Source organism: Schistocerca piceifrons, chromosome 1 (genome assembly GCF_021461385.2).
Source record: "Schistocerca piceifrons isolate TAMUIC-IGC-003096 chromosome 1, iqSchPice1.1, whole genome shotgun sequence".
NCBI classification, from domain to species: Eukaryota; Metazoa; Arthropoda; class Insecta; order Orthoptera; family Acrididae; genus Schistocerca; species Schistocerca piceifrons.
The window spans coordinates 886,978,885-886,995,370 of record NC_060138.1 but is presented as its reverse complement, the minus strand read 5'-3'; the positions used below and the strand labels follow the sequence as shown (position 1 = coordinate 886,995,370).

At 36.1% G+C, this 16,486-nt stretch overlaps 1 protein-coding gene across 1 annotated transcript in view; it reads left to right on the top strand.

Moving 5' to 3' along the window:
* The window catches only part of LOC124793088 (cGMP-dependent protein kinase, isozyme 1-like), a 405,887-nt gene that overhangs the window by 221,683 nt on the left and 167,718 nt on the right, over positions 1-16,486 (top strand). Inside the window, exons 7-8 of the mRNA XM_047257993.1 lie at positions 575-674; positions 12,056-12,194. Coding sequence (XP_047113949.1) covers positions 575-674; positions 12,056-12,194 — 239 coding nt within the window. The remainder of the gene's footprint in view (positions 1-574; positions 675-12,055; positions 12,195-16,486) is intronic.

Below are 16,486 nucleotides of genomic sequence, written 5' to 3'. Positions count from 1 at the left end.
CGGCTGATGGCATCGGTCCCTAGACTTACACACTACTTAAACTAACTTATGCTATGAACAACAAGATGCCTGAGGGAGGACTCAAACATCCAACAGTAGTGGCCCTGCAAGCCTCTGACCACACAGCCACTCTGCGCAGCACATGACATCACCAAGCTCTTTCATGCATGTCTTATCATGAACTACTTAATATGGAATGGTGATTTCTACAAATAGCTTAAAGATGTCACAGTGGGTAGTCCACTTAGTCCAGCAGTTGCTAATTTTTTCATGAGGCATTTCAAAATGGCCGAAGATTTTTGCATTGAAGTTTTGTATGATTTTATCTTCTTTTACAACTTCAAGGGGGAGTGGGGGAGGGGGGTTGGAATCCAATAGTTGTTAAAATATAGGCATTTTTAGTCTTACTCTAATACAGCCTTTGTCAGCTGTTTCCCTATTTGAGGTGGACTGAGTGTAAATGACATGCACATGGCTTTAGAGACCAAAGATGTTTGCATTGAAGTTTTGTATATTTTTATCTTCTTTTATAATCAAAGACATATAAGTATAAATAGTGAAATTTGTTTTCTAGGAATTCTTTGCACCAAACACAGTCATTGTCAGACAGGGAGATGAAGGTGATACATTCTACATCATCAGTGGTGGAAATGTGCAGTGCAGCAAGAAAACATGTAAGCCATAATATTTTTCTTCTCTCTCTTTTCCAGTTCTCTCTCTCTCTCACACACACACCCTTTTTCAATTTCACTACTGATAAAACATATAAGTAATGAATTTTTCTGAATTTGAACCAGTGAAACAAACTGGACATCAGTCTTGTAGCCATTCCATATACGACCATTCTTCTTATGCAGTGAAGTATCTAGGAATGTCTCATGGTGTACCTCAAACAGGTAGTTAGTGAGTACCTGACTCCTACTTTATAAACATCATAAAAACTGTCCACCAGGTCCTTCACACAAATATATTTGGGAGGAATTAAAGTATGGAGAATGATTTAGCCATTGTTCCATGGAATTCTGGGTAAATTGGCAGATGTTTCTATTTTACTATCATCATATTTCAGCACGGAGTATTCTGGTACTGTATACAGTACTGTATAATATATGCTGAGCATATCTGAAGATGGGTAGAAGACTCTGTGCAGAAATATCACAACAGCAAGTTACAAACATATGGCAGTTTGCTAAAATTTCATGGAACAATCTCTATGCCAGAAAAGCCATTGTTTATGGTTCGTTTCCAGATTGAAGATACAAATTAACATATCCAGCTAGCCTCTCTGACGTGATTTCAAAAATTAATTAATAAATGACCACAAAACTATCATATTATTCTTCACTCTTAACCTTTAGGTCTCACCTTATGACCTTTATTTTAAGAATATTCCTCCATGTTGTGTTATCTGTATGCTTTTGCTCACAGCCCCCAAAGCATAGAAATTATACTCATCTTGACTCAACCTAAGAGACTTTCAGTGCCTACAAAATTTTTTAACTGTTTTATAAGTCTAACCTTGCTCTAAATCCAACACCACATTGGTTGACTGAAAACTCTCATTCTTTTGTAATTCTTCGTACAAGATATCAGTTAAACCTTGAGATTCAAAATCTGTTGCTTTCCATGATGTTGTGGTGTTATCAGAAACCAGCAGATCAACAAAACTAATCTGCATCAGACTTACAGAATATGTGCCCATTACTTCCATACTTCAGTGAATACACTCATTGTCAGAATTGAAATGACAGAACCACTGAAAAAATAAACATACTTTTGTGTCTTAGACAAAGGGGACATGACATAATCATCAACTATTAAGTCTCATTTGAGCAAGTAAACCACTGTAGCTGTTTGACAAAATTATTTTGATACAAAGTACTTAAATTAACATGTTGTTGTTGTGGTCTTCAGTCCAGAGACTGGTTTGATGCAGCTCTCTGTGCTACTCTATCCTGTGCAAGCTTCTTCATCTACCAGTGCCTGCTGCAACCTACATCCTTATGTACCTTCAAACAGTTGTATGCGTGGTCTGCGTTGTGCTGCCATACCTCTCTTTCTTCCTCTCTTTGTTCAGTGAGTCCTTTTGTCTGTCCTAAATACAAAAGTTTATCAATTACATATATGTTATTTTTTTCTCTGCAGAAATGTCTTGTACTTTTATTGCACAAAGAGACTTTATAAATGTTCATCATGTAGCCATATTTGCAAATTAATTTGTGATGTGAATGTAAAATGACTCATTCCACATCACTGTGATTTATTGGGCAAATGACCAATGGAATATGAAAGTAACTAACTATCTAATTTAAATTTACTCACTAGTTCCTGAATTTTACGTCCCATAAATTAAAGACGTATAATACAATGTTATTATTAAAATTATAATGGTTCAGATATAGTCCATTAAATTGAATTCCTTCTTCATTTTCATGTTTGAATGGTCTGAAAGGCTGTTGTTGTGAATAGTTTTGGTGGTATGGAATCTCCTTGCACGGCTATTCTTACTACTCAGAATTTTCCTGTGAACTGTAACAGCAGTTGTAGCTCAGGTACCATAAGAGCACAGAAGTGCTATAACAAATATGTATGTAAAAACTGTACACAGAATCACACTTTCAATTTTTTTTTTTTTTTTTTTTTTTTTTTTTTTTTTTTTTTTTTTTTTTTTTTTTTTTTTTTTTTTTTTTTTTTAAATTTGGGGGGGGGGGGAGGGGGGCTAGGCTGAGGATCTTGGTTCTCAGTTGCTACTTAAGTTAGAAACATGGATGAGAAGTGTATGCATTAGCTTGGACCAGTGACCATTTTTGTAGCCATTCGAACATGTCGTACTGTAACTATGTTACAATATATTAAGGGAGGTTTGAATAACAAACCAGAGCTGGACTCAGGCAAATTGTACAAATGGATTAATTTTAAATGGGCTGAAATGAATGCTCAGCTAATGCACCAGATTTGTATGTGGACCTTTCAGATTTTACTTGCAGAAAGAGTCACTGTTACGTAATTTTCTACTGGCACATTACTCATGGTTCATATTTGGTCCACCAGTGTATCAGACCTTAGTCTATGGTAAGATTAACTATTTGAAAAAAATCTTGCTTTGTTTTGATGTTACGTGCAAAAACACATTTTTTAGAGGTTTTTAAAGTGTGCCACTTCTATGCTTTAAACTTGTACAAATCAGATCAAACTTCACACAAAAGTAGATAAATGGATAAAGACAAAATGAATATTTTTCATCTCCATTGTCAAGATCTAACACTTAAAAGTTGAGCTAAATGTAGCACATAAAATTTGTTCTTATGTATGTGAACTGAATGTGCAGAAATGGTTTAAGTTGAATCAAATAAAAAAAAAATGCATTTGAAAACTCACTTTCAAAAATCTAACTTCATTCAGATTTTACATGGACAAAACACATTTTTTGTGAGTTTTTTTAAGTGCACAGCTTCTATGTTTCAGACTTGTGTGTATTGGTTTAAAGCTTGCAAGAATGTAGACAAATACATCTCATTAATGGTCATCATATTGTATTTTGAAAGCTCTATCCATTGCCACACTATAGCAATCAGAAGTTCCATTTAAAATGAACTTAAAATCCAGTTTTGCAGGAATTGTACTATTGCTCTGGTTTAATATTTCATTCAGTATCATAATTATGTTTTCTGTTATTGTGTGCACAATATTTATGGTTATTTTTCATAAGTTTGCATATACAATCTCTTGCATATATGAAAAAAAGTGTGTGACTATAAAACAAAAAAATTAAAACTCAATAAAAAATTAAACAAAACTAAAAATATAAAGCAAAAGAATAAAAATAAAAACATAGAAAAGTAAAAAATTAAAATTAAAAAATTCTCACACACATATGACCTTGACATAGTGGTGAGACAGTAGGCTGTACTGGACAGTATGAATCGTATGAGACAGGTTCTAATGATGTGGATGATAAGAAGTGGTGTGAAGCACTAGATTCTTTGCTTTGAGCGTCTACTCTGACATTCAACAAACCTATATTTGTCATTTGAACATCTAAAGTGTCTTTCTGAGCCTTTAATGTAGAATTAATTGAGTTTATTAAGTCTAGGTTTTTCTTTAAGATCTCACCTTGAGCATACAATTTAGAATTTATTGAGTTTATCATTGTGTCTATTTTCTACTTAAATTAGCACTCTGTGCATCGAGTTTTTCACTTAAAGTTGCACTTAATTCATTTCTCAAAGAAGCACCCTGGTCATCTATTTTTATCATTTAATTGAGTTTTTACTGAGTCTAATTTAAGACTCAGTTCCTTTCTTAAGGCCTCTGAATCTGCCCTTTGGGCTTTGATTAAATTTACTACTTCAGACCAGTCAGGCACCTCCTTACTCACTTACATTGCCATGGTTGGTTCTGAAGTTTCCCAAATTCTCTGTGTATAATCCGTATTTCTCTTAGTTTCTGATCTACTAATCATTTAATGAATTAACTCTAAGTATAATAACTACACTAATACAGTCTAGTGAACAGTTTCTTCAACTTTATGCTTGAACAATTATTGTCTTTTGCTCACCCGGCATAGAGTTTTAGGCTGCGTCGGTGAGCGGGTGTGGAATCAGCACTGGTGAACAGTAACTGGTGTTGGTGGCGTCGGTTGCTGGTTCCTGTGTTGGCATTGGTGTGTGGATGTAGAACCAGCACCGATTAACAGAAACTGGTGCCGGGGTGTCGGATATTCTCTCCACGTCTGCAACCCTGCGAATCTTGTGAGAGCTATACACTCCCCTCACCAGATCTTTTTAGTTAAATTATTCTCGTCATATCTCTTCTTAGTCTAATACATCGAGGTCTTCTTTCTGTTCTTTTAACATTATTACTTTCATACATCTTTCACTGTGTTGCATTCACAAAATTTTTCATTAAATTTTTGGACTTAATCCAATTATGTGAAGCAGTTCTCTTGTCTTGTTATACCTGGTTTCTATGGCAACACATCATATCTTCTGCTTCAATTTCCTCTCAAAATTCCCTTTTTTCTCATGTCCTTTTCACTGGTTGCCACATTCTAACAATGTGGACGATAAGAAGTGTTGTGAATTTGGATTGCAAAATTCACACCTCTCTCACTTACTTGATCTGCACAGTCAATCTTTTTCTCGGGACTGGCAGCTCAACCAGTCTCCAAAACCTTCTTCTCTGAAGAATACTGCTGGTTAACAGGAATTTATAAGACTCTCTCTCTACTTTTGAAATAATTTAGTACTCGAAGAATACTTTTGGTTCAGTCCTCATATACAGGGTGTTACAAAAAGGTACGGCCAAACTTTCAGGAAACATTCCTCACACACAAATAAAGAAAAGATGTTATGTGGACATGTGTCCGGAAACGCTTAATTTCCATGTTAGAGCTCATTTTAGTTTCGTCAGTATGTACCGTACTTCATCGATTCACCACCAGTTGGCCCAATTGAAGGAAGGTACTGTTGACTTCGGTGCTTGTGTTGACATGCGACTCATTGCTCTACAGTACTAGCATCAAGCACATCAGCACGTAGCATCTACAGGATAGTGTTCATCACAAACATGGTTTTGCAGTCAGTGCAATGTTTACAAATGCAGAGTTGGCAGATGCCCATTTGATGTATGGATTAGCACGGGGCAACAGCCGTGGCGTGGTATGTTTGTATCGAGACAGATTTCCAGAACGAAGGTGTTCCGACAGGAAGACGTTCAAAGCAATTGATCGGCGTCTTAGGGAGCACGGAACATTCCAGCCTATGACTCGCGACTGGGGAAGACCTAGAACAATGAGGACACCTGCAATGGATGAGGCAATTCTTTGTGCAGTTGACGATAACCCTAATGTCAGCATCAGAGAAGTTGCTGCTGTACAAATTAACGTTGACCACGTCACTGTATGGAGAGTGCTACAGGAGAACCAGTTCTTTCCGTACCATGTACAGCGTGTGCAGGCACTATCAGCAGCTGATTGGCCTCCACGGGTACACTTCTGCGAATGGTTCATCCAACAATGTGTCAATCCTCATTTCAGTGCAAATGTTCTCTTTACGGATGAGGCTTCATTCCAACGTGATCAAATTGTAAATTTTCACAATCAACATGTCTGAGCTGACAAGAATCCGCACGCAATTGTGCAATCATGTCATCAACACAGATTTTCTGTGAATGTTTGGGCAGGCATTGTTGGTGATGTCTTGATTGGGTCCCATGTTCTTCCACCTACGCTCAATGGAGCATGTTATCATGATTTCATACGGAATACTCTACCTGTGCTGCTAGAACATGTGACTTTACAAGTACGACACAACATGTGGTTCATGCACGATGGAGTTCCTGCACATTTTAGTCGAAGTATTTGTACGCTTCTCAACAACAGATTCGGTGACTGATGGATTGGTATAGGCGGACCAATTCCATGGCCTCCACGCTCTCCTGACCTCAACCCTCTTGACTTCCATTTATGGGGGCATTTGAAAGGTCTTGTCTACGCAACCCCGGTACCAAATGTAGAGACTCTTCATGCTCTTATTGTGGACGGCTGTGATACAATACGCCATTCTCCAGGGCTGCATCAGTGCATCAGGGATTCCATGCGACAGAGGATGGATGCATGTATCCTCGCTAACGGAGGACATTTTGAACATTTCCTGTAACAAAGTATTTGAAGTCACGCTGGTACGTTCTGTTGCTGTGTGTTTCCATTCCATGATTAATGTGATTTGAAGAGAAGTAATAAATGAGCTCTAACATGGAAAGTAAGCGTTTCTGGACACATGTACACATAACATATTTTCTTTCTTTGTGTGTGAGGAATGTTTCCTGGAAGTTTGGCCATCCCTTTTTGTAACACCCTGTATTTCAACTTCCTTAACTAACATATTCACCCTTTCTCACGTCAATATTCGAATGTTTACGAGTCAACCAATTCATTTTGTGATAGACTCGATAAAATACATCTGCAACAAAGTTGGTTTAACAACCACATAATTTGTGAACCTGTCTTGCCTCTAGTGAGTACAATACGTGAAGTACTTAAAAATTGTTCATTTTTCTTTAACAATAATCACAGTCACTAAAACAGCAAAGAATACTACATAATTATTTCTTTTTCTTCCAATATGGTTGCCATGGCATGAGCATCAAACACTTTTCAATGCCATTCGACCATCGTGTCTACCTTGTGCTTGTGACACCTTTCCAGCCTGCTGACACAAACAAGCGTCACACAGTATGTACGTTCTCCCACACTTATTTTTAAAATATTGTGCATTCAAGACTGTAGAAGGGTGAGTGGTTCTAAAATTTATGTGGAAATTCTCGAATCACTACAAGGTAACCATAGAGGAGCCAGACTAATGATGAAACTTCCTGGCAGATTAAAACTGTCTGCCGGACCGAGACTCAGACTCAGGACCTTTGCCTTTTGCGGGCTGGTGCTCTACCATCTGAGCTACCCAAGCACGACTCATGCCCCATCTTCACAGCTTTACTTCTGCCAGTACCTCATTACCTACCTTCCAAACTTTACAGAAGCTCTCCTGCAAACCTTGCAGAACTAGCACTCCTGAAAGAAAGGATATTGCGGAGACATGGCTTAGCCACAGCCTGGTGGATGTTTCCAGAATGAGATTTTCACTCTGCAGTGGAGTGTGTGCTGATATGAAATTTCCTGGCAGATTAAAGCTGTGAGGATGGGGCGTGAGTCATGTTTGGGTAGCTCAGATGGTAGAGCACTTGCCCGCAAAAGGCAAAGGTCCTGAGTTCGAGTCTCGGTCTGGGATTACCCCAGAGTGGGATGCAGACATCCTAAATTTTATGACACATTTTGTCATGCTGCATCAAATGAAAAATGCCATGTTGGATGACATGACATGATGGTGTGTGTCATGATATACAAAGTAATACTGTGTATCATGTTGCCTTACTTGACACAATGCACTGTATTATGTGACATGTGTATTAATACTGGTAAGTAAAAAAAACATGAGTATGACAAGGTGTTTTGATTTAAATGTCTTTGAAGCTGCAGATAAGCCAGAAAGCTAGTGTCTCTCTTTTACATTCCTAACTCTGTCTGGGACATATTTATATTTATCTTTTTTGTGCTTTGTAAATAGCATTTTTCATTCTGTTATGTATATAAGTCAGTATACTAACACTGGTGGAATAAACCACTTGTTTCCCAAGAGCCGTTAGTACAGTTTTTTAAAACTAAATCAGAAGATTTTTAAAAACCTATCATTCATACTCATTGCTTCATTTTGTTATTGTTTCCTGACTTACAGGAAGACTGTTATACTGTATCGATATTTAAAGCCAGTTTCCTTTGTTTTCTTTATTTGAGTCCAATATTTTTGCATATGCTGTTATTGGTAATTTTTGTGTATGTTTTGTACATTATGAATAAAAGACTGATAAGTTTATTGCTTTTTGATATTATAGTTCCCTTTCTTGACATGTAGAATAATACAACATTATTTGAGTTTTGGAGAACAGTTTACATGTACGAACATTCTGTGAATAAAGTTAACAGTTATTTTCATCTAACTTTTTCTACAGCATTACTAATTCCTGTTGAAACATTATTTCCTGGCAACTTTTCTTAATACCACCGACAGCTTAAACTGTTAATGTCACACTACTTTCACAATGCCATTATTTTCAACAAGAACTGCCTGTGATTATGATTAATTTCTTCAATTGTACAAAAATTTAAAGAAGTATTTATAACATTGTACAGTTTTCTCTCTGTTATTTGTTGCTGTGCCACCTGTCATGTCAGATGTGACGTCTATCCAGTATGATTATCATTTTTTATTATTTGTGCTATAATCCTTCTGAATCATTGTTTTTATCTGCTTCTGAAGTTTTATTTTCTTTTGGTTTCTTCATGCCTTAAACATATTTTTTTGTTTTGTGTAAGTTCTTTGACAATAATTGCCTCTTTCACTGATGGCTGTATATTCTTAATTTCCTAACGTGCCAGTATTGAAAGTTTTAATTAGTTTAATTTTGTATACCTTAGGATCCTTAAATACATTCTTGTAAACTATATTTTTGATGTTCATATTATCGAATGTGTTCATCCTGGATTTTTATCTTTTGCAGTTTAGGAATATGTGATCACTTGCTAAGAAAAAGCAATGTTGGTCCATCACCTTCTGCATGATTTACAGTTTCCCTAAAACAAAAAAAATGTTTTATCTCAATTTAGTGAAATCTAATACAGGGATAATACTTTTAAACCACAGTAAACATGTAGCTAATATTTAAATTGTTTTCCACTTTTACGTCAGTAATGCCTTATCGGAACCTAAAGATAATGGTTTATCATTCTGCCTGAGAAATCAGTAATTTAAACACGTCTGTTAATCTTATTATTTTAAAAGATTACAAAATAATTGTTTAATGCATATTCATTATCTTCCACTGAACAAATATAAAAAAACTTAGTTATTTTAATGCAGGTACAAATTTGAAGAAGCAAGTCTTGAAATGGAACTCAAAATTTGATATATTCCCTTTTATTTTTAGTTTTTTAACAGCAAAAGGTGGTCAAGGAATATAATGATATTACTATGTGAATTGTTATAGTTTTCATGGAATTGTATGGCCATTTCTTTATTATTGTTGAATAGCTACGTCACCTAGTTTGTGGATTTGGTCTGATGTGTAATTTTATGATATAGTCCCCTAAATATAAATAAAATAGAATGCTCACAAGCCCATCATTAAGATGCAGCTATATATTAAACACATTTTTCCTCTGCTTAAGTAGTTTTGTTTGGAAGCACAAAGAAGGTTTAACGGGTGAGGGAGTAGCCATCTGAAAAGTTTTCTGTCATTAACAATTTCATTTGTTATTTGTTTGTGGATTACCTGTGGTATAAATTGTGTACTAATAATATTGAACAACTCACATCAAAGAATACAGTAATACAAAAGCGTTTTTGGATGAGAATTTTAGATATCATTTAAATACTATTTTATCTGTTTTCTACAAACAATGCATTAGAGACTGCAATTTAGGGGCATAATCAAATGTGAATGCTTAAAAATGGAAAATAAATAAAAGTACTTATGTTTATCTTCATGATGCAAGTAAGTAAATAAATGTACGTTTTTCTTTATAGATTTAATTTAAATTCAACATTTTTATTGTAATGATGTAACTAAAAATACTACTTTCTCCTTTAAAATTTTTTCTCTTTTATCTGCATTTCATTATATGAGTTTTCTGGTAATACTTGTTGTAAATTTTTTCCTAAGTCATTTCCTGTTTTCTTTGATCAAAGAATACCTCATAACTCTAAGTAAGTAGTTTATGAAAAGTTTGATTCATGATGGATATTTTAATTACTTTTTGAACAACTGTATGTTATTAACTTCCTTTTTAATGTTGCATGCTTAGTCATTAAAAACAGAAACCTTGTAGGATCACTCTGTTGTCTGTCCATCTGTCTGTCTGTCTGTCCATCCGACTGTTAAGAACCCTTTTTCTCAGGGACCGGTTGCCATATCAAGTTGAAATTTATGTCACGTACTAAGGCCTATGTCACATACTAAGGCCTATGGCCAGTTGATGGTGTAAGAACTATAAGCTTCCAAGTCAGAGCAATCAAAAGATATGGCTATTTTTGTCACAAATTTTGATACTCACAAACTCACACATCAAGCCCTATATGGTACCTTCTGTTGACCTACAACCATGAAATTTGGCAAGAAGCAAGGTTTCACAGTACAAGTAAAGGAAAAAATCCTAAAATTATTAATTTGCGGTTATATCACACAGAAAATTTTATTTTGTGTATCTGACTGACTGACTGACTGTCTGTCTGTCTGTCTGTTAAGACACTTTTTACTCAGGAATGGGGAGCTGTACCAAGTTGAAATTTATGACACATATTAAAGGCTATGGTTCATTGGCCATGTAAAAAATTTAAACCTCTAGGGTAATGCAATCAAATGATACAGCAATTTATGTCACATTTTTTACCTCTTCCCAATATCAGTATTAATAACAGACAAAAAATTGTCAAAATTCTCTGTGGTTGCGATGGATTATTACCTATTTTGTGTGAAAAGTAATAAAACTGACAAACTTCAGGGATGGATTTCTGACTAGAAATGGAGGGAAAAAAGTTCTACAAACAAGTGTCCAGAAATGGCCAGTGTGCACGTACAAAGACAACAAATAATCCTGGAACACAGTATCGAGCTGCACTGCATTGATGTGGTGTCACAACAGATGTTCAAAGTGGTCTGTAGCTTGTACTTGGGTCTGTATCACTATCCCTTAGTACCTGGTGCTCCAAATCTGGTGCACACACAGTTTGTTGCCTCCCTTCATGTTCATCCGCCTGAAAGGACTCATGATCACACAAACACACAAAAAGGGCTTGAAATGTTGTGTGATTTGGTTGGTGTCTGTGAGGGTACTTGTTTTGGCATAGCTGTGCTGCCTCTTGACCTTTTCCCATTTGCTTGGCCTTACACAAACACCATCTTGGTTTGTACTTGACATGAATACCAGGCTGTATTGCTGCTTACAGTACACTGTGTCAGTCACACAGCCACAAAGAAAACACGGTAGGGTCAGAGGAACTATCATTTGGCAGTGCCATCTACCATGACAGTAATGCATGTCCAGACACATGTTCATGGGACTTTTTTTCCTCCATTTCCAGTCAGGAATCTGTCCCAGCAGTATGTCAGTTGTATTAATGTTCACCCCATATATATAATTAAGTTTGTATAGACTCCTTGGTGTGCGAATCCTACTTGCCCTTATCTGTATTATTATAATGACAATTACAGTAACTTTATTTCTGATTCAGCAACCCCCTTGTGTGCTTTCAAGAGTTACAGAACCATGGTGACAAATTTGCACTTGTTTTGTGTCATGACTGTGAATTATTTGTATTCTGTCATTATCTATAATAAATATTTGATAAGTAAAACTTCTAAGCATAAAGCTCAGTTGTTACCAAAAAGTAATAATGCATAAAAGCCTGTTTCCTATCAGAAATGAATTTTTTTTTCCCTGCAGCTTCTGGTGTGGAAGAAAAGCTAGCTGTGCTTGGGACTGGAGAATATTTTGGAGAACTAGCATTGTTACATTCTATAGTTCGTCAGGCTACTGTCACTGCCTTACACCCAGGAGTGGAATGTCTGGTCCTTGAACGAGGGTGTGTATTATTGGTCAGCAAAATAATAATTTACTGAAAAAAATTATCTGAAGGCATACTTAGTTGACTTCATAATATCTATTAAAATAAGATTTTTCATTAGTTTTTCAAATTTTTTATTTTTTGTTTGTCATAATTATCTTTCCACTAGCATTTTTTTTTCAATATAGTCTCACTCACATTTCTGTATTTTGAATGAAAATTATACAAGATAAAATCTATTCTTTTTATTTTACCATGATGTATTTCAAACACGTGTGGTCCCTTCAATGTAGAAAAATTTGTTGCTTAGAAACTATAAATATACTGAAGTAAAAACATGTATATAGTGCTGCATACATGTTAGTCATGCAGTGAGCTGGCTTTACTGCTACATCGATGAACTATGCTAAGGGAGAGGCTACGGTGACAGCACAGTGATGAGAATTGATAAAATACATGTTTGCCATTAATATCTTTATTCTACACCAATGAGTAAAGAAACAACTTACAAATTAAATCCATTTGTAACCTATATTAACTGCTGATCACTGTAAATGGTGTTGCCAATAGTTCCACTTAAGCACTTATCCTGGTGAGAAATCACTCTTCAGTGACATGAGTACATTGTCCAATCACGTTATCACAGGTGTCCAAAATGAAATAAACTTTCTGCTCAATCCACAGGACACCATGTACTTTGCAGACTTGACTAAATGAATGTGAAATGAATGGATGGGACCTAAAAAAATTTGGTAAGTGTCAGTGGGAAGCTCATATTAAACTCAACCCTTGTAGTCTGTGACTTGTAGAATCAGACTGTGGAATAGGGATCTGCATGGCATAGTTGCCCAGCTCACACTGTTTTTTTCCTTCACTCTTATGCACACCACACCACTGTCAGAATTTGACCTAAATGTAAATTTGCTCATCAGAGGATGCTGGGTGACACATACCTTTGCTGACTGTAACAGCATTTCAGTTGTTCACATATTTCTGTGGTACAGCTGGCACAATACTATGAATCAGAGGTATTTTGTAATTTATAGGATTGTTGTGGTCTTCAGTTCAAACACTGGTTAGAAATAGCTGTTCCCACTAGTCTATCCTCTGCAAGCCTCTAAACCTCTATAAACCTACTGCAACGTACATCCATTTGAACCCACTTACTGTATTCATGTCTAGGACCTCCCTCTACATTTTCTGCCCTCCACTCTTCCCTCCATTACCGATCTGTCTTTTCCTTGGCACATCAGGGTATGTGCTATCAACTGATCCCTTCTTTTAAACAAGTTGTGCCATACACTACTTATTCACCAGTTTGATTTAGTACCTCCTCATTCACTGTTGTCAGCACCTATCTTCCTTGGAATTGGTAATATTATATTCTTCCTGAACTCTGTAGTTATCTCCCCCATATCTTGCACACCAATGGAATAGTATTGTCACAGCTGTCTCTCCCAAGGACCCTAATAATTCTGAGGTAATGCCATCTACTCCAGAGATCTTGTTTCCACTTAGATCTTTTAGTGCTCTGACAAATTTCTCTCACAGCATCATATCTTCCATCTCATATTAATCTATCACCTCATTGCTTTCTATAATATTGTCTTGAAATTAATTTTCATTGTGTAGCCCTTCTATTCCTTTCACATTTCAGCTGTTTCTTCTTTGCTTAGTACTGGCTTACCATCTGAGTTCTTGATGTTCATATAGGTGATTCTCTTTTCTCCAAAGGTCTCTTTTAATTTTCCTACAAGTGGTATCTGTATTTTCCATTAATCACCCTACAGCCTTGAATTAGATCTATAGCCATACCTGCTTTGTCATTTTTCACGTTTTGTCAGTCCCCTTGTTTAGGCACCCTTCATTTTTTTTCTCACAGTCTAGGTTGTCTCACTACTTTTCCTCCTCTTCCTTCTCCTGTTATTGGATTTCAGTCACCCTTCACTATTAAATTTTCATCTCCCTTAACAACTTGTATAATTTGTTTTATCTCATCAAACTTTCTTTTCTCCTCTTCTTCATCTGTGGATTTATTTGGCATATAAACTTATGCTGCTTCATGTATGTTGGCTTCATGCCTATCTTGGCTATGGTGATACATTCAGTATGCTATTCATAGTTGCTTACCTGCATTCTTATTTTCTTATTCATTACTAGTTGAGAAACCTGGCATTGCCTGGCTATTTCTTTATAGCTGTGCTCATAGCTTTGTACTTGACTTAAAAAGTTTCTTTGTATACAATATTTAAATTGGTTGGGGACATGAAGGAGAGAGCCATGTACAGCTGGCTGTGCAAAGAGCAACTGACACTAAAGTCGACTACTGCAACACATATTGTCTTGCCCTGCGCTTCTTCATGGTCATGACATAATACAAGCCCACTAATAATTGTACATGTTTAAAGTGAAATGGTAAAATGTTAGGAATGAGAGGGATTCAGGGTATAAAACCTTGCTCATCTGTGACATTTCCTGTCAAAATTTCTCCTTGTATGGTGTTATGATGGAGAGAAGTAACTTGAAGTGTCTGTGGATGAAGGGTTCTTCAGAGCAAGTTAAATGCATGATGCTCTTGAACAGTTGCTTTTCAAAGGAGATTCCAAAGAGAGGATTAAAGCCTGATGATCTCAAACTATAGCAAGTCTTGCTTCATGTTGATGTTCTCAAGCTGCAGCAATTTTTGCCTCATGATATTCATTCAATTCTTGAGACCACATAATCCTTAGCCTTTTTGCTGTTCTGGTGTATTCAGAGAGACCGAACCATTTCCTAGGCATTTGTATGCATAAACAAAATGAAATCAAAATGTAATGAGTAGGCACACAAATCACAAAGCGAACTTAATAAATTTGTTATTCCTAGCAATTAATATAAAAAAAACCTATGGAAAGAAGCAAAGCAATGTCATTAAGTTTAAGAGGGTACCCAAAAAACTGGAATGACATTGTCTTAGGTGGAGCTTCTGTAGAACGCACTTCTGCCACTGGTGTGTACAGTTCAACTCAATGCCAGTTCAGTTTTGTCTGTGTTGTTGACCTGGCTTATTCTGTTCATCCACAGTGATTGTTTTTGCTAGTGCTGTTTTGTTCTTGTTTTGTTTTTTACGATGGCAAGTTTAAGCAAACAACATGCAACTGTGAAATTTTGTTTTTTGCTTGGTAGAAATACTGCTGAAACTGTTTTAATGTTGAAAACAGCTTACCAAGATGACGCTAAGGGAAAAATGCAAGTTTATGAGTGGTTTGCTCAATTTAAAAATGGCAACATGTCAGTTGATGACAAACCTCAATCTGGATGTCCATCAACTGCCCAAATTGTCAATAACAGTGAAAAAATTTAAGAGCTTGTGCTCATAGACCATCGACAGACAACTGATCAGCTGTTGAGATAAGTGTGTTGTCTTGGAGCTCAGTTCAGCGAATTTTATTGGAAGATTTGCGAATGAAAAGGGTTGCTGCCAAGTTTGTTCATCAGGTTCTGTGTGACAATCAAGAGGAACATTGAGTTGAGACATGTTGTGCTTTGAAACAATAGCTTGAAACTGAGTCAATTTTTTTGTCAAAGGTCATTACTGGTGATGAGTCAAGCCAATGGAAGACATCGTCACCACCCCATCCAAGAAAATGTCCTAAAGTCAAACCAAACATCAAAACAGTGCTGATATTCATTTTTGACACAAAGTGCATAGTTCACTCAGAGTTTGTTCCTCCAGGTCAGATGGTCAGTCAAACCTTTTATATTTAGGTTTTAAGATGATTGCGCAACAGTGTTTGTCAAAAAAGACCCGATTTGTGGCAGACAGGAAACTGTTTCTTCCACCACAACAATGCACCTGCACACATAACTATCTCTGTTAGGAGTTTTTGGCTAAAAATGTCATGGTTCTGCTGCTCCATGCACCTTAATCATTTAATCTGGTTCCATGTGACTTTTCTTATTTTCATGCATGAAAAGGTGCATGAAAAGAGACCGATTTGACAACATTGAAGAAGTAAAGGGAAAAATGTGGGAGGAGCTATCAGCCATTTCTAAAGATGACTACAAAAATGTTTCAAACAGTGGAAGCATCAGTGGAACAAATGTATTACTTGTAATGGATAAGGTTGTTTTCTAAACAGTCTGAAAATATATAGCTTATAGAATATAATTCTGGTTTCTTTTGGGTACCCCCTCATACATATAGCAAAATCAGCAAATGCGTGTACCATAGCCAAGTAAACTTAATGTTAGTTTGTATTCATAAAGATAAGATTGTGTCACTTAATTTTGTCACTGACATAAACTTCTGAAAATACATCTGTGACTGA